We start from the raw sequence: 23,433 nt of genomic DNA, 5'->3' as shown, positions 1-23,433 counted from the left end.
GGGCAGGCAGAATGTGTGGGGTGGGGTGGGGGGTGGAGATTCAGTCACAAGCGGGTCTCCTTCCCTAGTCCCCCTCCCTCCTCCCCTCCTCTGAGTGGCTGGGTGGAGCCCTTCTCTGTATAAAAGAGAGGAAGGGGGAGGGTGGAGCGAGGAGGGAAGGGAGGGAGGGAGGGACAGCAGGGAGGGACAGTCTTGAGGGAGGGACAGCTTGGGGGCCTGCCAGAGGGACTGAGACTCCAAACCAGGCGGAGGTCTTGTGTGCTGGGGATCCGGTGAACTGAACCCTGCTTTGCTACTTTAGGAGGGCACCCCGAAGGCAGAATGCCCTGTAGAGCCTCCTCCCCAGCTCTGGCCACCTGCTGGCTCCTGGGGACCCTGTTAGGCTCCACCGCCAGTGAAGCCAGCAAAGGCACTGTGCCCCGACTCCGGCTCTCCTACAAAGGTAACTCCTGCCATCCTCCTCCCCGTGGGACTCCCCTCCAGCCCCACCCCACACCATTATGGCAGAGCAAGGGGAGTCCTGAGGAGAGACCTGATGGGACAGGAGGTAGGAATGAGGCCTGGGTTGATGGCCCTCTGTGGGTGGCAGTAGCATCCTGATGCTATGGACTTGGGTCTCTCTCTGAAAATGTGGTGAGGAGGGTTGAGGGCTCTCACCTTCAGTGGCAATGGGGAGGTGCGGTGGGGGTCTTGCTCCCTTGTTTCAGTGGAAAGTGGCAGAAGGGAATGTGTACATCGTTGGAGATGGAAATGTACAGCCTGTTCCCAGCCTAATCCAAGAAAATGGAAATGGTATTGTGGGGGGGTAGGGAGGAAAGGAGTGGGGAAGGAGGGAGGGAAGATGGAAGGGAGGGTGGAAGGGAAGGAGGGAGGAGAGATCAAAAGGAGGAAGGGCAAGAGGACTGGAGGGCTCAACCAGACAGGTAAATACAGGAGGGAATCAGAGCTGTCATCCTGAACAGTATACATGGACTTAGGGTACCCAGTATTTGTGACTGTGAGAGAGTGGCCATGGGCTAGTCTAGCGTGGCTCAGTGGAAAGAGCACGGGCTTTGGAGTCAGAGGTCATGGGTTCGAATCCCCGATTGGCCACTTGTCAGCTGTGTGACTGTGGGCAAGTCACTTCACTTCTCTGGGCCTCAGTTACCTCATCTGTAAAATGGGGATTAAGACTGTGAGCCCCACGTGGGACAACCCGATTCCCCTGTGTCTACCCCAGCGCTTAGAACAGTGCTCTGCACATAGTAAGCATTTAACAAATACCAACATTATTATTGTTACTTCAAAGGGAGGGACACAGTTTGATTATAGAATAGTAACCCTACGCTTCCTGCTATCTCTGATCTCCCCAGCCTTGGAATGGCCATTGAGCCCTTTTCCTGATAGGGTTAATGTGTCAGGCTTCCACCCCTCCCCCCCCAAAAAACTGCCCCCAAACTTCTCAAACAGACCCCAGGCCCCAAAACAGCCTCCCCAACTCCCCAAAAGCTCCCAGTCCTGTGACTTATCTGCAGGAAGCTGTCCAGCTGCCAGTAGAATGGAAATAATCAATCCCCCAAGCAGAATCATCTAAGGGGGCCACTGGCCTGGTTTTAGACTAATCTGTCCCTTGTCTGGTCCTGGGGGGAAACATGGGAAAAGGAGTGGATGAGAGGACACAGGGTCACAAGGTGGAGAGGAGAGCAAGCATGGTCTTGGGGAAAGGAAGTGGGCAGGCCCTGCCCTGGGCAAACTGTCTGGCTTGGGCCCAGGCTGCCAGTGGTCAGGGGAAGACAATGAACAGCAGAGTTGGGGATCTGTGAGGGTTCTGATGAGAATTTCTTTGGTATCCAAAAGATGGCCCAGCTCTGCCAAACAGCACACTAGTGCCTGTGAGTTTTTTGGGTGTTTGAGGGTTCCCTGCTAGTGCCTGGGTCTCTGTGGGTGTGTCTGCCTGGACCAGTTGCTTGGCTCAGATAGTGTCTCCCTGCTAGGCGGGGCACCTGGCCCTGAGTCCCACTGGGACAGTCCGGCTTCCACTTGCTAGGAAGGGAAAGGCACAGCTCGGGGATTTTTCCTTCTCATCTTTACCCTCTTGCCAAACCCACCTGCCATGGGACAGTGGAGGATATGGGAGAGGGTGGGGGCATGGGGGAGAGTCTAGTAAGATTCTGGTAGGGGGGAAGATTGGGGATACCTGGAGGGATGCTACCCACACACAGATGGGGACAGAATACACACACACACACACGCGCGCACGCACACACACACACACACACACACACTGCTTCTAATACCCAGGTAATAATAATAATAAAGTAGTATTTGTTAAACGCTTACTATGTGTATGTGCCAAGCACTGTTCTAAGTGCTGGGGGAGATACAAGGTAATCAGGTTGTCCCACAGGGGGCTCGCAGTCTTAATCCCCATTTTACAGATGAGGTAACTGAGGCACAGAGAAGTGAAGTGATTTGCCCAAAGTCACACAGCTGACAAGGTGACGGAGCCGGGATTAGACCCCATGACCCTGACTCTCAAGATCATGCTCTTTTCACTAAGCCACACTGCTTCTCAGGTCTTCCCAGCCCTCTGGAGCAGGGGAACACCTTGGAACTAATAGCAGACACTGAAGGCCCCTGGCCCCTGAGTCTATGGCATGCCCTTCCAAACACCCCATAGTTTCTGGACCAAAGCTTTCCCTTCAAGACTCCCCTCCTCTCCCCCCGCCCCATCACCTATTCTGCTCCTTCCCTTTGGGCTGGGCCATTGACCTGACTGGCCCCATGACCCCCATCTGCCACTTGTCAGATCTACTGGCCACCAACCGCTCTGCCCTCTTCCTGGGCCCCCGTGGCTTCCTGGACTTGCGGGGCCTGCACCTCGATGAATATCGGGATCGTCTCTTCCTCGGGGGCCGGGATGCCCTCTACTCCCTGCGGCTGGACCTGGATGGGGCTGATCCCAAGGAGGTGAGGACCAATTTCCCCCATCCCCATGGGCCCTCCCCACCACAAGTTCTGCAGAGAGGGAGGCCTGTAGCCTCAGGATTGGGACTCGTTAGTGCCGCCAGCCTCACTTCGGGGTTAACTCAGGAGCAGTTCAGGCTTGCTTGGGTCTTAGCTGCTGTGAGGAAGAGGAGGACGAGGAGGAAGAGCAGGAGCAGGAGGGGGCAAAAGAGGAGCAGGAGGGTGTCATTGCCTGGGCTACAGTTGCTTCCTTGCAATAGAGTCGGGGACTAGAAGCTTGTGGATGACAAGCAGTGACAAGTGGAACAAGACTGAACACAGAAGAGCTAGACCAGAAAGTGTGGCCCCAGCCCCCCAGTCGCCACCATGCCACAATGTTGCCAGTCCACGAGGCCACTTTGGTGCTATCCCAAGCACCCAGCCCTGTGTTGTGTTGCAGATTTCCTGGCCACCCCAACCTGGACAGAAGGAAGAGTGTTTCCAGAAAGGAAAAGATCCCATGGTGAGCTGCTCCCCTCCTCCCCCGACCCCCACCTTCCTGTCCACTTTGCCCTTCATGGTAGAGTATTCCGTGGCAGCAGGCCAGTGACAGGAAAGATGCCTCATGTGGCAGACTGAGGCCAACGTACTGATCCCTGGGGCCAAGGGCACTGAAATCAGCGTACTGATCCCTTGGGTCCTCTAGTTCCCTTGTCACCCACTCAGAGTGCCTCTTTCCCTGCTCCCAGCCACCAACAGCCCTCCAGGCATTCAGCTTAACAGGACACAGACCTGCCAAGTTGTAGGACTCACCTTCCTGAATCTGACCCCTAGAATCCAATCTGCCCTCTGCTCCCGGGCACTGTGCCAGCTGGCACCAGACAGCCATAAAGGGAACAAGATTAACTGCCTTGGCCTCCCTTGGGCCAATCCAGGAACCTACAGTTCTGAGCAATCTGCCAGGACTGCAAAGCAGATAGTGGGGCCCAGGGGCCTGGTGGGAAGGAGGTTGGAGACTGGGTTCCCAGCCAATACAGGAACCTGCAGCTCGTAGCAATATTGAGACCCGGCTTCCTCCCTGTTTCCTCCCTGTCAGAGGGGAGATAATGGGATGGGCCAAAGGGAGGAAGGGGAGGGGGAGGAGGGTGGACAGCAGGAAAGAGCTGAGAAGGAAGGGATTGGGAGCTGAGAGGCCAGGCAAGCAGGCTGTCTGGTAAGGAAGCAGCCAGGTCAGGGAGTCAGGGGTTAGGAGGCCAGGGGTAAGGGAGTCAGGGCACAGGGTCCAGAAAGCCGACGGGTCAGCTGGGCCAGGAGACAACTTTCCCTCCCCAACATTAAGCTGATGCACTCAGCTTGGGTGCTTAGGGATTGTTCCTGTTTGCTGGGGCAGCAGTGCCAGAGCTCAGCATGAACTTGCCAGGGCTGGTCCATGTAGGGCTGGGTCTGGGGGCAGAACCCAAGGCAGTGGGCAGGACACTGGGCAATCCATGGGCACTGGACCTGGAGTCCCACTCTGGCCAGAGAAGTAGAGGAGGTTTCCGTACCCAGTTCATGTTTCAGGGGCAAGGCAGGTCAGGGAGGAGCAGGGCATGGCAAGGTAGGGAGTTTCTTTAACGATTGTATTTATGATGATTAATGATCATATGACCAAATGATCGTATTTATTGAGTGCCTTCTGTGTGCAGAGCCCTGTAACGAGAACTTGGGAGAGTAAAATACAATACAGTTGGTAGACATGATCCCTGCCCTCATTGAGAAGCAGCACGGACTGGTGGAAAGAACCCAGACATGGGAGACAGAGGACCTGGGCTCTAATCCAGGCTCTGCCAATTGTTTGCTGTGTGACCTTGAACAAGTTGCCTTGCTTCTCTGTGTCTCTTAACTGTAAAATGGGGAGTCAATGTCTGTTCTCCTACTTTGACTGTGAGCCCCATGTGGAACAGAAACTGTGTCCAACCTGATTAGAACAGTGCTTGACACATAGAAAGTGCTTAACAAATTTTATGATAATATAAATAATAATAATAAAAGGAGCATACAATCTACTGTGTGCTGAGCTCTGGATTAAGTGCTTGGGAGAGTGCAATACCGCATGGGCCTGGATGTCATTCCTTCATTCATTCATTCAATTGTATTTATTGAGCGCTTACTATGTGCAGACCACTGTACTAAGTGCTTGGAATGTACAATTAGGCAACAGATAGAGACAATCCCTGCCCAATAACAGGCTCACAGTCTAAATGGGGGAGACAGCAAAGCAAAACAGAACAAAACAAGTAGCCTGGCATAGACATCATCAAGATAAATAGAATCCTAGATATATACACATCATTAACAAAATAGAGTAATAAATACTATAGGACCTGGGTTCTAATCCTGGCTCTGCCATTTACCTGCTGGGTGACCTTGGGCAAATCATTTAACTTCTCTGCCTCAGTTCCCTCATCTGCAAAATGGAGATTCAATACCTGTTCTCCCTCCTATTTAGAATGTGAGCCCTAAGTGGGACATGATTATATAGTATCTACCTTAGGACATAGTAGAGTGCTTGGTATATAGAAAGCGCTTAAAAATATTATTATTATTAGTAGTGCTAGTAGACAAGAAGCAACGTGGCTCAGTGGAAAGAGCCTGGGCTTCGGAGTCAGAGGTCATGGGTTCAACTCCCGGCTCTGCCACTTGTCAGCTGTGTGACTGTGGGCAAGTCACTTAACTTCTCTTTGCCTCAGTTACCTCATCTGTAAAATGGGGATTAACTGTGAGCCTCATGTGGGACAACCTGATTACCCTGTATCTCCCCCAGCGCTTAGAACAGTGCTCTGCACATAGTAAGTGCTTAACAAATACCAACATTATTAAGATCCCTGGCCTCAAGGAGCTGCCACTCTAACAGGTGAGACAGTCACAAAATCAAGTCTAAAATGGAGGAAAAAGAAATTGGGAAGATGGCTCTGTAGATGAATTAGGGCTTAGATAATGGAGCATGTGAGTTCATGTGTATTCTCATACAGAGATGTTGGGGGAGCAGGAGGGCAATGCCCTGTGAGAACCCAGAGGTCAGCCCTCCATGGCCCCCTCCTGGAGCGGGTTGGCAGGTTTTCTATCCTGGGTCACCCTCTTTCCTCCTGGCCAACTTCTTTCCTGCTCTTCCTCCCTCTCCCAGCTCCCCGAGGTCCTGAGAGAAGGCTGAGGCTGGGAGGATGGGGGAGTGGCACATGGCCTCTCTCCCCACCCACCACCTTTCAGCTCCTCCTCTGTGAGGTCTCATAATGCCATCTCTCTGCTCCAGACTGAATGTGCCAACTACATCCGTGTACTCCAGCCATACAACAGGACCCACCTGCTGGCCTGTGGCACTGGGGCTTTCCACCCAGTGTGCGCCCTCATCTCCGTGGGGCTCCGGGGAGAGGTGAGGCTGCAGGGACCCGGCCTGGGGGACCCTGGGGCGGGGGGAAGGTGAGTGAGACCCAGTGGTGTCTCGGGGCCAGGAAAAGAGATGGGAGGTTGGTGCTGCCCTCTTGGCCCTTCCAGGAGGCCCACTGGAAAGGGGGGAGGTGAAAGGGGCTTTGAGCGGAGCTGCCTGAGAGCCCTGCTGCCCCCTGGGTGGGGCCTTGCTCCAGGGCAGTCAAGCTTGGCAGGATTTGCACTGGCCTGGCCAGATAGGCCCCCAATATGGGGCACCCTTAGGAGGGTAGCTGAGTTGGGGCCATGTGCCCACTGGGTGCCCTCCATCTCCCCCAGCATGTGTTCAGTCTGGACCCTGCCAACGTGGAAAGTGGGCGGGGACGGTGCCCACATGAGCCCAACCGACCCTTCGTCAGCACCTTTGTCAGTACGTGTTTCCCTGGGCCGGAGGGGGGAAGTGGGGTACGTCGGGGGGAGACCGGCCTGGGAAAAGGATGGCAAAGGAGGAACTTGGAGGGGTGGGAAGTTGGTGGTGGGGCGGTGGGAGGCAATTGTGACACAGCCAGGCAGGACAGGGACATTCTTGCAGCTCATCTCTCTCCACTCTGACTCACACTGGGTGTACAGAAATCTGGCTTTCTCCCTCCCCTTCCTCCTCACAGTGGCCTTTGGGGAACAGGTCATCATGGAGCTAGCACCCAGGCACTCTATCCGCATTCTCATTGCCACATTCTCTTCAGGGCTAACTCGTGGAACCAGTCACTTCCTGGGAGTGCTCCCTCCCTAACTCCCCCAATCCTACTCTCTCACATTCCCTCCCTCCCTTTTTCCACTCCTCCCTCCCTCCCTTCCTCTCTCTGTCCCCAGGGGGAGAGCTGTACACAGGCCTCACTGCAGACTTCCTGGGCCGAGAGGCCATCATCTTCCGCAGCCTAGGATCCCGGGCAGCCTTGCGCTCGGACACTGACCAGAGCCTCCTGCATGGTGAGGGTCAGAGGCTGTGGGGCTGGGAGACTTGCAGAGCGTCAAGGAAGAGGGAGGAAGCAGAGGCTGGAGAAGCAGTTGTGGGAGAGGCCAGAGGGGCTCAGGACAGACGAGATGGGGGAGATGTACCCGCTTGGAGAGTCGGATGGCTCCCGCTCCCTTACCCCCCCATTCCCCAATCCCCACCCATCACCCAGGGATGGGGAGCTTTTCAGGTAAGAGCAGAGACAGAGAGGGAGCAGGGATTTGGCCAGGTATGGCAGAGAGGGAGGACGGAGAAGAAGAAAGCCTTCCAGGAGTAATCAGACCTTAAAGTCACCATTTGGGGTCTGGTCAGCGTCCTAGGACAAGTGAGGTGGAGAATCTCCAAATCCCCAGGGAGTGGGCAGCTGGGTGAGCTTCCTGTTCTGTGACTCCCTGACTTCCTCCTTCACAGATCCCCGCTTTGTGGCGGCTGCCATGATCCCGGACAGTGCAGATCGAGACAATGACAAAGTCTACTTCTTCTTCTCGGAGACAGAACCCCTGCCCGGTGGCCAGGGCAGGTCTATCGTCAGCCGTATAGGCCGTGTCTGTGTGGTGAGAGCCAGGGCCAGCCAGGGGTGGAGCAGGAAAGGATTGAGGGAGGGGGTGGATTGGGCCGGGTTCTTTTGTTCTTGGCTCAGACAGAGACTCAGCCACCAAATGGAGACAGCAGGGCCTAGTAGAGAGAGAGAGTGTTCAAGCAGCTGGAGCCAGAAGACCTGAGCTCTAGTCCTAGCGCTGCCATCCATCTGCTGTATAGCTTCGGGCAAGTCCCTGAACCTCTCGGGCCCCATTCTTTCATTTGTAAATGGAGATAAGTCAGACTGGGAGTCTGGGTGGGAAAAGGACTGTATCTGATCTGAGAACCTTGCATCTCCTTCAGGACTTAGACTGAAGTAAGTGCTCAGTGAATTCCATCAGTGTGATGCTGTGCTTGACCAGCTCCCCTGACCAGGACTCCTTCCCTGGGAGTGGAGGGAAAGAGGGGAAGGAAAGGTCTGGCCCTCCTTTGAGTTGTTCCCCCCCAGCTCCAGAGTTCCCCACCCCATGTTGAAGAGCTAAGAATTTGAGCTCTAGACTGTAAGCTCTTTGTGGGAGGGAATGTGTCTTCCAACTCTGTTGTAGTACACTCTCCCAAGCACTTAGTTCAGTGCTCTGCACACATTAAGAACTCAATGAATACCATTGACTGAATGATTGATTAAAGTACATGCTTGACAGCCAGGGGCATTCATTCATTCATTCAATCGTATTTATTGAGCACTTACTATATGCAAAGCACTGCACTAAGCACTTGAAATGTACAATTCCACAACAGATGGAGACAATCCCTGCCCAACAATGGGCTCACAGTCTAAACGGGGGAGACAGACAACAAAACAAAACAAAACAAGTAGTCAGGCGTCAATACCGTCAACGTAAGCAGCGTGGCTCAGTGGAAAGAGCACCGGCTTTGGAGTCAGAGGTCATGGATTCAAATCCCGGCTCTGCCACTTGTCAGATGTGTGACTGTGGGCAAGTCACTTAACTTCTCTGTGCCTCAGTTACCTCATCTGTAAAATGGGGATTAAGACTGTGAGCCCCACTTGGGACAACCTGATTCCCCTATGTCTACCCCAGCGCTTAGAACAGTGCTCTGCACATACAACATAGTAAGTGCTTAAAAATACCAACATTATTATTATTATCAACATAAATAGAATCATATGTATATCTTTAATAAAATAGAGTAATAAATAATATATACAAATATGCACAAGTGCTGTGGGGAGAAGAAGGAGGGAAGAGCAGAGAGAGGGAGCAGGGGGAATGGGAAGGGGAGGGGGGCAGAAGGAAAGGGAGGGCTCAGGCTGGGAAGGCCTCCTGGAGGAGAGCTCTCAGTAGGGCTTTGAAGAGGGGAAGAGAGTTAGTTTGGCAGATGTGAGGAGGGAGGGCATTCCAGGTCAGTAGTAGGACGTGGGCTGGGGGTGACAACAGGACAGGTGAGAACGAGCCATCGGGAGGAGGTGAGCGGCAGAGGAGTAGAGTGTATGGGCTGGGCTGTAGAAGGAGAGGGGGGAGGTGAGATAGGAGGGAGCCAGGTGATGGAGAGCTTTGAAGCCAGGAGTGAGGAGTTTTTGTTTCATGTGAAGGTGAGGCAACCACTGGAGGTTTTTGAGGAGGAGAGTGACATGCCCAGAGCATTTCTGTAGAAAGATAATCCAGGCAGCGGAATGAAGAATAGCCTGAAGCGGGGAAGAGACAGAAGGATGGGAAATCAGAGAGGAGGCTGATGCAATAATCCAGTCGGGATATTATGAGAGCTTGCACCAGCAAGGTAGCAGTTTGGATAGAGAGGAAAGGAAAGGCCAGTCAAGGTGAGGTGACTGGGGTGAACTGAGTCAAACAGAATGGACTGTGGGCCCCTTCCTCCACCCTGACTCCAGCCCCTCTCTCTCCTCAGCTCAGTGTCACTAGAAGATAGGCCCCAGGTATCCTGCAATAATCAGGCTCCATTGGGTCCTACTGCCCCATGACCTTGTTCCCTAGAGAAGCAGCATGGTCTAATGGATAGAATACAGACCTGAGAGACAGAAGGACCTGGGTTCTAATCCCAGCTCCTCCACTTGTCTGCTGTGTGACCTTGGCAAGTCACTTCACTTCTTTATGCCTCAGTTACCTCATCTGTAATATGGGGATTAATACTGTGAGCCCCATGTGAGACAAGGACTGTGTTCAACCAGATTACCTTGTGTCTATGCTAGTGCTTAGTACAGTGTCTAGTAAATAGTAAGCGTTTAACAAATACCATAAAAAAACCCTAATCTCAACCCTACTATGGTACCTTCCTTCTCCCCTTGACCCCGCTCCACACTGCCTTGCCCTGCCCCACCCCCACCCTACTCTGCTTGTGCTGCTGGCTGCCTTCTCCAGGGCCAGCTAGGCAGAGCCACCATTGTCCCCACCTCCCAGCTGCCCCCATTGTCCCCCTCAGAATGATGCCGGTGGGCAGCGTGTGCTGGTGAACAAATGGAGCACTTTCAGCAAGGCACGGCTGGTCTGCTCCGTGCCGGGACCCGGTGGCATTGACACCCACTTTGACCAACTGGGTAAGGTGCCTGCTAACCGAGCCTGCCCCTGTTTGGGCTGGTCCCCTGGAAAGATGTGGTGGGAAATGGATGGAAATGGGTTTAGATGCTGCAAATGAGGGGAGGGAGGAAGGAGGGAGAGAGGGAGAGAGGGACACAGACTCTGTTGGAGGAAGGTGGGGGTTGGAGTGTAGGCCAGGCTGGGGAGGGAGAGGGCCGAGACTACTAGCCCCTACCTGTTAACTGCTGTCTCCCAGAGGATGTCTTCTTGCTGAGGCCCAAGGACGGGAAGAGCCCAGAGGTGTATGCCCTGTTCAGTACTCTCAGGTTGGTGCCCAAGAACCTCCCAAGAACCCCTTTTCCCTGCCCCCTCTCTCAACCAGTTCAGTCAGTCAGTAAGTCAATCAGTCTCTTATGCTCCTACATCTTACCTTTTCTTCTAACCTCTTTCTCTTTCTCTCCCTGATTAAACATTCTCCTGGCCCCCCATATTCACCTGCTCTATCTGATGGCCTCTCTGTCCCTTAGCTCTCCAATCCACCCCCTCCCTTCCACACCTTCTGCCCTTTCTCTGACAGCCATCTTCAATTGTTCACTCTCCAATGGCTTCTTCACCACTGCTTTCAAGCATGCCCATGTCTCCCCTATCCTAAAAAAACCCTCCCTTGACCTCATGACTCCCTCCAGTTATCGCCCCATCTCCCTCCTACCCTTCCTCTCCAAACTCCTTGAGTGAGTTGTCTACACCCACTGTCTCAAATTCCTCTCATCCAATTCTCTCCTTGACCCCCTCCAATCTGGCTTCACTCCAAAGAAACAGCCCTCTCAAGAGTCATCAATGATCTCCTTCTTGCCAAATCCAATGGCCTCTACTCCATCCTAATCCTCCTTGACCTCTCAGCTGCTTTCGACACTGTTGACCACCCTCTTCTCCTGGAAACATTATTCAACCTCATCTTCACGGACACTGTCCTCTCCTGGTTTTCCTCCTATCTTTCTGGGTGCTCATTCTCAGTCTCTTTTGAGGGCTCCTCATCTGCCTCCCACCCCCTGTGGGTGTCCCTCAAGGTTCAGTTCTGGGTCCCCTTCTATTCTCCATCTACACCCACTCCCTTGGAGAACTCAGTCACTTGCATGGCTTCAACTACCACCTCTATGCGGATGATTCCCAAATCTGCATCTCCAGCTCTGATTTCTCTCCCTCTCTGCAGTCTCACATTTTCTCTTGCCTTCAAGACAGCTCTACTTGGATGTCCCCCCCATGACCTCAAACTTAACATGTCTAAAACAGAACTCCTTATCTTCCCACCCAAACCCAGCCCTTCCCCTGAATTTCTCATCACTGTAGATGACATCATTCATTCAATCTTATTTATTGAGCACTACTATGTGCAGAGCACTGTATTAGCATTTGGAAAGTACAATACTGCAATAAAGAGAAACAATCCCTGCCCACAGTGAGCTCACAGTCTTGGGGGAGAGGGAGGAGATAGACATCAATACATAATAATAATAATAATAATGTTGGTATTTGTTAAGCACTTACTATGTGCAGAGCACTGTTCTAAGCGCTGGGGGAGATACAGGGTAATCAGGTTGTCCCACGTGAGGCTCACAGTTAATCCCCATTTTACAGATGAGGTAACTGAGGCAAAGAGAAGTTAAGTGACTTGCCCACAGCCACACTGCTGACAAGTGGCAGAGCCCAGGAGTCGAACCCATGACCTCTGACTCCAAAGCCCAGGCTCTTTCCACTGAGCCACGCTGCTCAATATAAATAAATAAAATTACAGACATATATATAAGTGCTGGGGGGGGGAAGAGCAAAGGGCCCAAGTCAGGGTGACGCGGAAGGGAGTGGGAGATGACCATCACCATCATTCCTGTCTCACAACCCATAACCTTGGCATTATCTTTGACTTGTCTCTCTCATTCAATCTAAATATTCAACCTATCACTAAATCCTGTCAGTTTGACCTTCACAATGTCTCAAAAATTCACCCTTTCCTCTCCATCCAAACTTTTACAACTTTAATCCAAGCATTTATCCTATCCTGCCTTGATTACTATAACAGCCTCCTTGCTGACCTCCCTACCTCCCGTCTCTTCCCGCTCCAGTCCATACGTCACTCTGTTGCCTGGATCATTTTTCTACAAAAACTTTCAGGTCACATTTTTCCACTCCTCAAGAATCTTCTGCATTTGCTCGTCCACCCCTGCATCAAACAGGAACCCCTTAACCACTGGCTCGCCCCCTCCTACCTCACCTCACTACTCTCCTACTACAACCCAGCCTGCACACTTCGATCCTCTAATGCCAACTTTCTCTCTGTACCTGGATCTCGTGTATCTCACACCATCCTCTCACCCACGTCCTGCCTTGGGCTTGGAACTCCCTCCCTTTTCATATCCTACAGATTACACTCCTCATTTTCAAAGCCTTACTGAAGGCACATCTCCAAGAGGCCTTCCCAGAATAAGCCTGACTTTCCTCTTCTCCCACTCCTTTCTGTGTCACTTTGACTTGCTCCCTTTATTTATTCCCCCCGCCCAACCCCACAGCACTTAGAACAGTGCTCTGCACATAGTAAGCGCTTAACAAATACCAACATTATTATATACATGTCTGTAATTTTATGTATTTATATTAATGTCTGTATCTCCCTCTAAACTGTAAACTCATTGTGGGCAGGGAATGTGTCTGTTATATTATCTTATACTCCCCCAAGTGCTTAGTACAGTACTCTGCACACAATAAGAACTTAATAAATACTACTGACTGACATTGTCCTTGGAGAGCTTCCCTACCAGCTATCAATCAATCAATCAATCCATCACTAGTTTTTATTAAGCATCTACCAAGTGCTAGGCACTGTACCAAGCATGGTGCTTACCCTCAAGGAGTTTCCATGTCTTCTACTCAGTGGTCCCTTTCCCCCAGCCCTGCCTCCCTCCCACAACTGATGACACACGTTTTCTCTGTCTCCGACTGTCTCTCTCTCCCTCTCTGTTGCTGCAGCGCTGTGTTCCAGGGTTTTGCCGTCTGTGCATACCTGATGGCTGACGTCTGGGAGGTCTTCAATGGGCCGTTTGCCCACAGGGATGGACCCCAGCACCAGTGGGAGCCTTATGAGGGCAAGGTGCCCTTTCCTCGCCCTGGGGTGGTGAGTGCTTTGCCTCATACTGGCCAAGGAAGCAGGGTGGGATGGGGATGGGCTGACCGAAGGGGTGCCGACACCAAGTCCGGGGATTTGGTTGGCGGGTGCCCTGGCCTTGCCCCATCCCTCCCTCCACCTTGACCAAAGGGAAAGAGCAGGGATTGAGGGTGGTGGGGAGCAGCCTAGTGGCCTCGAGGCTGTACATAAATAATAAGGAAATCCTTTTTTTTTCCCCCAATCTTCATTCCATCCCCTTTCCCACTCCATTTCTCTGGCCTTTCTCCCATTGTTCCTCCTCTTTCTTTCCTCTTCCTGTCTTCTCATCCTTTTCCCTGTCTGTCTCTCTCCTCCTCCTCCTCTTTCTCCTCTTCTGCTGTCTATCTAACTGTCTCTCCCCACCCACCCCCTCCTTTATTCCCCCACCCCTCGCCATTGGCCGGCCAGTGTCCCAGCAAGACCACAACACAGCCCAGCCAGCAGTACAGCAGCACCAAGGACTATCCAGATGAGGTGCTGCACTTTGCCCGAGCCCACCCACTCATGTACCGCTCCGTGCACCCCCGGCATGGCCGTCCTGTCCTGGTGAAAACCAACCTGGCTCAGAGGCTGCTCCAGATTGTGGTGGACCGGGTGGAGGCGGAGGATGGGCCTTATGATGTCTTGTTCTTAGGGACAGGTGTGTGGCTCCTTCAACACCTACCCTATAACGTTGTGTTCTTGGTGGGTGCTTCCCCCTCCCCAACCACCCTGTGTTGTCATGATCTTGGAAACAGGTGTGTCCCCCAATGACCACCACCAACACCATCACCAATAGGCTCCCCTGGCTCCTTGCCTTGCCTTCATCGTCTGCAACCTGAGGAAAGAGTGCACCCCAAGGAAGCCCAGCTCCAGCCCCAGATCCCAGGGTCACCCCTGGGGCTTCCCAGCCAGGAGCTCCGGGCTCTACCAGTGTCTCCCAGGGTCAGAGCAGGGGGACGGATACCTTTGCTTGCCTCACTCCTCTCCCCTCTGCTGCCCTCTTCCCCGGATCCAGATGCAGGCTCCGTGCTGAAGGTTGTAGCCCTCCAGACAGTGAACTCTGTGGAGCCGGAGGAGGTAGTCCTGGAGGAGCTGCAGGTTTTTAAGGTGAATTGGCTGGATGTGGTTGGGGGGGTCTGCAGTGGGAAAGTGCCTGGGGCAGGGAGGGAACCGGGTGGGGGGGATGAGGGGGAGGGGCAGTGACAGCACCAGAGGGCTGATGTCCTCCTGAGCACCTCACATCTGCTTCTCAGGTGCCCACCCCCATCACGGAGCTGGAGATATCTGTCAAACGGGTAAGAGGCCATTCCTCCGGCCATGAAGCCATTACAATCTGTCCCCCTGGGTAGGACTCTGGGCTCTCACTTGGGAGTAATACTGACTTCACCTGTCCCACTCCTCAACTATCCTCAGTTCTGACCACTGTCCTGAAAGCATCTGGACCCCTTTGCCCTGGTGTTGCATGGGCTTTTGTCCAACAGCCCCAGTGCCCCTTGCCTGACCCCTGTCCAGAGAGAGCTTCCTCCCTCCCACCCCCTGCTCTGTGTCCCATTTTCCACCCCTTTCTCCAGCAAATGCTGTATGTGGGCTCCCGCCTGGGTCTGGCCCAGCTCCAGCTGCACCAGTGTGAGACCTACGGCAGTGCCTGTGCCGAGTGCTGCCTGGCTCGGGACCCTTACTGCGCCTGGGATGGGACCACTTGCACCCGCTACCGGCCCGGCCCCAGCAAGCGTCGATTCCGCCGGCAGGATGTTCGTCACGGCAACCCTGTGCTGCAGTGTCTGGGCCAGGGCCTCGACGGTGAGTGAGAAGGGAGGTCACGGGTGGCCCCTGCTGCCGATCACCTCTCTTGGGCTTCTGGGTGGTCCCCTCAGCTAGAGACACAGTCTCCCAGAGCCTATCCCAGCCAGCATCTCTAGCTGAGGGGACCACCCGGAAGCCCAAGAGGGCTGGTCGGCGGCTGGGGGAAGGGGGAAGCGGCAGCCTCCCAGCAAAGGAGAGCCACTCAGGAACTCCTGCCAGAGTGGTTCAGGGCATTGGGCACCCGCCCTCCCTCTCCAGTGACACTGCCTAAGGTCCCCTGGAATTTAGACCCCCAAAGGAGGCTCCCCCTGCCCTCCCTCCTCCCATGAGCAGGCAGCAAATGGAAGGGAGGGTGGGAGGAAGGGAAGAAGGGAGGGTGGGAGGCAGGGAGATGGTCCCCAGTGCTGATTCCATCAGGAATGAGAAAGCCTGGGGGAGGGGAAGCAGCCCACCAGGCCATAGCCCAGGGTGTGAACTCTACTCTTCCCCCTTGCCAGGGGGGGCTGTGGGGAGCCCAGAGGAAACCATGGTGTATGGCACAGAGCACAACAGCACCTTCTTGGAGTGTCACCCCAAGTCCCCCCAGGCAGCAGCACTTTGGTTTGTCCAGAGGCCTGGCGACAAGCATCTGGACCAGGTGAGTTGGTCTCCCATGGCCCCAGCTGATTTGGGGGAGCACTCAGTCAGGACCTCAGCTGTTACCCGATCTTAGAGCCCTGAATATTGAAGACCACTACAGTTACCAAAGTGGCTACCCTAGCAACTGCCTGCAGGGTCATAGCACTCTGGCATGGCACCGGTGCTGCGCTGTGGTCACTTTAAAACACCTTTCTGGGCATTTCAATCAATCAATAAGTCAATCGATCGTATTTACATAGCACTTACTGTGGGCAGAGCACTTTACTAAAGTCTTGGGAGAGTGCAGTACAACAGAGTTGGTAGGCACATTCCCTGCCCACAAGGAGCTTGCAGTCTGGCATTAATATAAATAAATAAATTACAGGTATGTACATAAGTGTTGTGGGGCTAAGGGTGGGGTGAATAAAGGGTGAAAATCCAAGTGCAAGGGTGATGCAGAAGGAGTGGGAGAAGAGGAAATGAGGGCTTAGTGAGGGAAAAGATGTGCCGTCAATAAGGCTTTGAAGGCAGAGAGAGAAATTGTCTGTTGGATATGAAGGGGGAGGGAGTTCCAGGCCAGAGTCAGGATATGGACGAGGGGTCGTCATCGAGATAGACAAGATTGAGATCGAAGTGCAGTGAGTAGGTTGGTGCTAAAGGAGAGAAGTGTGTGGGCTGCTTTGTAGTAGGAAATCAGAGAGGTAAAATAGGATGAGAGCTGATTTGAGTACATTAAAGCTGATGGTGAGGAGTTTCTGTTTGGTGCAGAGGCAGATGGGCAACCACTGGAGGTTCTTGAGGAGTGGGGAGACCTGAACTGAATGGCTTTGTAGAAAAATGAGCCAGGCAGAAGAATGAAGTATAGGTTGAAGTAGGGAGAGACAAGAGGCAGGGAGGTCAATGAGGAGGCTAATGCAGTAATCAAGGTGAGGTAGGATAAGTGCTTGGATTTACCTTGGCTACCCCCTGCACACCTCCTCATCTTTTGCACTCTGGCCCCCAGTGGGAGCAGGATGGGGATGGATGAGGGCATGCAAAGGCACTGTGTAAGCCCCTGATCTCCATGCCATGTTGCTTCCTATTGCCCGGCCCCAGCCCTCCACCATCTCTTCCTCCTTCTCTTCCTTCTCCACCTCTTCCTCTTCCTCCTCCTCTTCATCCTCCTCCTCCTCCTCCTGACTGCTGCTAATCGTAGGTGGGCCTTGGCAGGGGTTGTGTGAGGCACAGCTGAGCATCCACTTAGAAAACCTGAACCTGGTGCTCCCAGCCATGGTATGACAGGTATGCAGCAGGCCAGAGTACGCTGGGGGCAGGGGAGCAAGGGATGGCTGGGGGTTGGAGGGGGAAGTGGCAGGGCTGGGTCTGGGGAGGTCAGAGGATGAGCAGTGACCAGCCCAGGAACTGACTGCATTAGAGGGAAATGGGGGAGGGACAGACCAGCTGGCCACATGGACAGGGAAGAGAGGGCAAGTGAGGACTCCTGAGAACTGACTGTTGTGTATGGGTTCTGGGGGAGGGCTAACTCCCTCAGGAAGAAAGGAAAGCCAATGGAGCTGGATACAAGAATTCCCTATTTCTTCTTGGCACATCCCTGGGGACTAAATAACCGATGGGCTCGGCTAGAGATCCCTCACCTACTTTCAAATCTAGCCCTTCCACCTGTGGCTCCGACTTCATCCCTTGTCCCCTTCTAAAAGCCCTTTCCTCCTCCCTTCTTCCCAACCATCTTCCCTCCCTGACCACCATTCGCAATGGCTCATGATCTAATGGCAACTTTCCCTCTGCCTTCAAATATGCTCACATCTTCCCTAGTTTAACCCTCCCCTCCTCAATCCCACAGCCCCCTCCAGCTTTTGCCTCATATCCCTGTTCCCACCCCTACCCAAACTCCTCAGACAGGTGGTCTACACCCACTGCCTCCAATTCCTCTCCTCCAACCCCCTTCTTGATTTCTACACTCTGGTTTCCACCCCCTTCACTCGATTGAGGACACTCTACAAAGTCATCTACAACCTACTTCTTACCAAATCAAATGGATATTACTCTATAACAATAATGTTGGTATTTGTTAAGCGCTTACTATGTGCGGAGCACTGTTCTAAGCGCTGGAGTAGACACAAGGGAATCAGGTTGTCCCACGTGGGGCTCACAGTCTTAATCCCCATTTTACAGATGAGGTAACTGAAGCACAGAGAATTTAAGTGACTTGCCCAGTCACACAGCTGACAAGTGGCGGAGCCGGGATTCGAACCCATGACGTCTGACTCCAAAGCCCGTGCTCTTTCCACTGAGCCACGCTGCTTCTAATCCTCCATCCTAATCCTCTTCAACATCTAGGCGGCCTTTGACACCGTGGTCAACCTGTCTCCTGGAAACAATATCTGACCTCAGTTTTACTCACCCTGTTCTTTCCTGGTTTTCCTCTTACCTCTCTGGCCACTCCATTCCAGTCTCTTTTGCCTGCTCAATCAATGATATTTTACTCAGTACTTACTGTGTCCAGAGCGCTTGGGAGAGTACAGTACAACAGAGTTGGTAGGCATGACCCCTGCTCTCAAGGAGCTTACAATCTTTCTGTGAAGACAAAAATTAAAATGAGTTCTGGATAGGGGAAGCAGCAGAGTATAAGGACATGGACAAAAGGACTGTGGGGCTGTGGGTGGGGTTACTACCAAAGTGTTTAAGGGGTGCAGGCCCAAGTGCATAAGCAGCCCAGAGGGGAGGGTGCATAGAGTGGGGGAATGAGAAGTTAGGAAAGGTTTCTTGCAGAAGATATGATTTTAATGGGATTTTGAAGAAGGGGCCTAGTGGTGGCCTGTTGAATATGAAGGAGAAGGAAGTTTCAGTCCAGAGGGAGGATGTTGGCAAGGGGATGGCGGAGAGCGAGGTGGCCTGCTCTTCCTCTGCCTCCTGCCATCTAACTGTGGGAGTCCCGCAAGACTCAGTTCTGGGTCCCCTTCTATGCTCCATCTACATCAATTCCCTTGAAGAACTCATTCACTTCCACGGCTTCAACCACCGCCTCTATGCAGATGATTCCCAAATCTACACTTCCAGTCCCGACCTCTCTCCTTCTCTGCAGTCTCGTGTTTCCTCCTGTCTTCAGGATATCTCTTCTTGGATGTCCCATTGACTCTGACACTTCAAATTTAACATGTCTGAAATTGAACTCATCTTCCCACTAAAAGCTCCCCCTATACCTTACTTTCCCATTATAAGTGACATTACCATCCTCCCTATCTCCGAAGCCCACAATCATGGCATGGTTTTTGACTTCTTCCTCTATTTCAACACACGCTATTCCCCAAATCCTGTCGGTTCTACCTTCACAACATCGCTAGAATCTGCCCTTTTCTCTCCATCCAAACTTCTACTAATGGCTGATCGAAGCACTTATCATATCTCACCTCATCTACTGCCATTAGCCTCCTCACTGACATCCCTGCCTCCTGTCTTTTCCCACTCCAGTCCTTACTCCCCTCTGCTGCCCAGGTCATTTTTCTAAGACATCGTTCTGCACTCATCCCCCCACTCCTCCAACACCTCCAATGGTCACCCATTCCTCTCATCTTCAAATGGAAACTCCTGACCATTGGGCCAAGGCACTCCATCAGCTCACTTCCCCCTATAGATCTTCCCTTCTCTCCCACTTCACCCCGGCTCACAATCTTCCTTCCTCTCAGAATAGGCCGCTCACTGTGCCTCTCTCTTGCTGCTGACTCCTTGCCCAAGCCCTCTCTCTTGTCTGGAGTTCTCTTACCTTTTACATCAATCTGGCAGATCACTGCTCTCCCCATCTTCAAAGCCCTTCTGAAACCTCACCTCCTCCAGGAGGCCTTCCCCAACTAATCCCTCATTTTCCCACTTTCTATTACCCAACCACCACCTCAGCCCCTCCATGCCATCTAATCATTTAAGATCCCCGAAACCCCAGCTCCTGTAGCACTGATTTACCTAGCTTGTCTACTGTGCTACTCCCTCGAGCTGTAATTTCTTTTCAAGATATCTGTCTCCCTCATACTCTCCCAAGCCCTCAGTACAGTGCTCTACCCACAGAAGGCACTCAATAGCTGCTATTGGTGCTGCTGTTGCCGCCGTTGACAGTGATGATGAAGACAGCGAAGAGGACAACAGTGAGGAGCCAGCCACTAAGGCCCGCTGAGCCACTAGGGTCCCTCCCCCGACCTCCTGCACTGATTGCTGCTCCGTTGCCCTGTCCCCTCCAGGTGAAGACAGATGAGCGGATTCTGAGGACAGAGCAGGGGCTGCTGTTCCGGAAGCTGAACCGTCTGGACGCGGGCACCTACTTGTGCCAGACGCTGGAGCACGGCTTTGCTCGGACCGTGGCCCACTTGGTGCTGGAGGTGATCGGGGGAGACCAGTTGGAGGCCCTGTTCACACGGCGGCAGGAGCCCGAGCCCCACCCGGCCCCCACCTCACAGCTCTTGTCCAAGGACTTCTCCCAGCTCATTGGTTACACTAACCTCCCCCAGGTCGAGGAGTACTGCGAGCGGGTCTGGTGCGGGGACCGCCATCGCCGCTGCCAGGGCGGAAAGCCTGGCAAGGGCAAGAGCTGGCCCGGTCCCGAGCCTGGGAAGAAGGGTCGGAGTCGGGCCCAGGGGGAACGGAACCGGACACCCCGGGAAGTGTCGACTCCGTAGAGATGTGCAAAGGGCTTGGGCAGGGAAGGGGCTAGGGGATGAGTGTAGCAGAGGTGTCCTGGGCAGCAACCCTACCCAGTTCCTCCCCAACTGTGGGAAGCCCATCGGCCAGCCCCACTGCCTGCCCTGCATAGTCCTCAGGGCTTCCAGGAGGCAAGTGAGAGGAAATTGAATTCAGAGGGGCGGGTGGGCTGAAGCCAATTCCCAATGCCCCCCACCCCACCTAAACCATGAGCCTGGTCATCTCTCCTTTAGAGCCAGAGTGATCTGTTTGCCCACTGTTCTTCAGACTGGCTTGGTGGAAGGCCTTCCTGACCCCTTCACTCCACTGCAGCCCAGCCCAGCCAAGTCTAGTCCAGTCAAACCTAATCCAGCCCAGTCGAGTCCAGTCCAGACCTACCTGTTTTCCAAGAAATTTCCAGCTGTGCTCAGCTGTGGTTTTCCTAGCAGCAGAATAATAGCTATTCTGTGTGACCCTTGACCCAGGGACCAATGAGGCCATGCCCCCTCTCTGCTCCCTCCAGGCTAGTTAGCAGTCCCCGGGACATAACTTGGAGCCCCAAGACAGGAAGCAGAGCTTGGGAGGGGGGACATGGGCAGGGGACAGGGTGAAGTCTACTTACATGGGTAAGTCAACCTACGATAAAGAGCCCGGGGCTTCTAGATTTGACTGAAGCAGGGGAACAGGCTGGACTCAGGGCTGGGTACAGGTCATGCCAACTAGATGTCTCTTACTGTCTCACTAACCAAAGGGCCCAGTCGACTTGTCCTACCAGATGCACTGGAGACCAGCAGTGGGGTAGAGTCTGTGGCTGTTTAGGGTGTTTGGGGGCAATGCCATCCTGGGTGTGATCAATGAGCCATCCAGCTCAGGATGCCATTCAAGGATGGTGGCTCTCCTTGGCATCTAACTGCACACTCTTCTCTCTACTAATCTGCTAGGGAGGTCTTGTCCACGAATCTAACTACATCCTTCTTGAGCCTAGGCATATACTTTCTGCCTTGCACAGCTTTCTATGGGAACAAATTATGTATGTGGGGAGAAGTGTCTGTCCTCTTTGTTCTGAAACTCCCCACCTCCCCCCGACCCTACCACAGTTCCCATGGGTACCCCTCGCCCCAGTGGATTGGGATTTAGGGAATCGCAATTCTATGTTGGTCCTCTCCCACCCTCTGCCCCCTTCCAATCTGATTCTATAACCTGAAAACCTGCAGCCTTGCCCCCTTGCAGCCACTCCTACTGTGGAAGCTGCCTCCTTGTCTTTGCCTGTGGGCTGTGGGTGCTCTGTTCTGCTTCAACTCCAGCTGTTCCAGCTGGACAGGCCCTTAAAACTTTCAGCCTCCTTCATGGACAATGTGGCTATTGTTGGGAGGTGGGGTGGGGGGGGCAGGGGGAAGATGCTTCTTCCTGAAAGCAGCTGAACAGAAACAGGAGACTGGAGTGTGGGCTGAAGGGGGCCAGCCAACCACCTGTTTCACTAACTGCCTATCTCTCTATCTCTTCTTCTCTCAGTCTCTTCATGTGAGGTGGAGTCCGGGAGCCCACCCTCGGGCTCACTTGGAAGGGCTGGGTAGGTCATGGGGGGAGGCAGCCATTTGAGGAAAAGAAAACACAGGATCATTTCAGAACTGCAAAACTTGCTAGCTCTCATCTGTCTGTCTATCTGTTTGTCTGTTGGAGGAGGAGAAGTCGTTGGAAGCAGAAAAAGCCAGTGGCAGGAGGAGAGGAGTGGGAGGAGTGAGGAGATGAGAAGAACCAATGCATGGGGAAAGAATGCAGGAATACAGCTGGGCCCGGGACAGTGGTGCAGCAGTACAGGAAGACTGCCCCTCTCCCCCTCCCCAACCCCAACACACACACACACACACACACACACACATATCCCATTCCAGCCCTGAGCAGATGCCAGTGACGCACTCAGAGGGCAGGAGGGTGAGAGACTGGCAGGGCTGAGATTTCCCTCCCCCTGAATTCCAGCAACTCCCCAAGGAAGGTTGAAGTCTGAAATAGGTGGGCTCCTCCTCCTTGAATTTAATAGAAAATGAACTGAAATTTGTAGAGATAAACCATATCTTGAAGCAGCAGGGAGAGGGGAGAGGAGGAAAGGAGAGGGGCAAGGAGGCTGAAGATAAGGCAAAGTCAGGGGACAAGAAAGGCAGAGTTGGATAGATGGGCTCCAAAGGAGGCATTTTAAGGGGAGGGGAAAGGAGGACTGAGGGAAATGAAGAGAGGCAGTGAGGTCTAGTGGGAAGAGCATGGGGCAGGCTGGGTGTCGGAAGACTTGGGTTCTAGTCCCAGCTCTGCCACTGGCCTGCTGTGCAACCTTTGGCAAATCACTTGCCCTTTCTTGGCCTCAGTTTCCTCAGGGTTCTGAGGTGGGGGTGGGAGACAGTGTTGCGGGGAGGGAGGGCGTAAGAGAAAGGAGGTGTCTGGTCTGTGAAGGCTGTTGGCTGTGCCCGGTCAGGGAAGGGGATGAGGTTAATGAGGCTAATATTTAGATGAAGCTATTTTGGCCAGGTTCCCACTGTACCCTGAAAACTATAGTCTCCCTTCCCTCCCTGCTATGCCTAGCAGAAGGAGAGAGACTCAACCTCAGGGTGAAGGAAGCTAATGGACAAAGTTGGCAAGTCTTTGGAAGGTTTCGGTCTGGCATGTCTCAGCTGAGTGAGGGTGTTTTGATGTGGAAATCCCAGCCGGCAGCCCAAGTGGATTGGGTGGGCAGGCCAGGAAACCCGGCATGTTTGCCAGCTACTCTTTCTCACAATAAA

The 23,433-nt window shown here is 53.4% G+C and overlaps 1 protein-coding gene across 1 annotated transcript; it reads left to right on the top strand.

Moving 5' to 3' along the window:
- The first annotated feature begins 227 nt into the window (after nt 1–227).
- SEMA3G (semaphorin 3G) lies at nt 228–22,925 on the top strand. Its single transcript, XM_029057416.2, has 16 exons — nt 228–442; nt 2,789–2,949; nt 3,386–3,448; nt 6,215–6,334; nt 6,667–6,757; nt 7,198–7,314; nt 7,751–7,893; nt 10,313–10,427; nt 10,664–10,733; nt 13,426–13,570; nt 14,009–14,240; nt 14,598–14,689; nt 14,836–14,877; nt 15,154–15,382; nt 15,883–16,022; nt 20,230–22,925. The coding sequence occupies exons 1-16, from the start codon at nt 322–324 to the stop codon at nt 20,662–20,664; spliced, it is 2,316 nt and encodes a 771-aa protein (XP_028913249.1). The 5' UTR covers nt 228–321; the 3' UTR covers nt 20,665–22,925.
- Nucleotides 22,926–23,433: the final 508 nt, after the last annotated feature.

Source organism: Ornithorhynchus anatinus, unplaced genomic scaffold (genome assembly GCF_004115215.2).
Source record: "Ornithorhynchus anatinus isolate Pmale09 unplaced genomic scaffold, mOrnAna1.pri.v4 scaffold_93_arrow_ctg1, whole genome shotgun sequence".
NCBI classification, from domain to species: domain Eukaryota; kingdom Metazoa; phylum Chordata; class Mammalia; order Monotremata; family Ornithorhynchidae; genus Ornithorhynchus; species Ornithorhynchus anatinus.
Note: the sequence above shows the minus strand (reverse complement) of the source record. Positions and strands in the feature narration are given on the sequence as shown.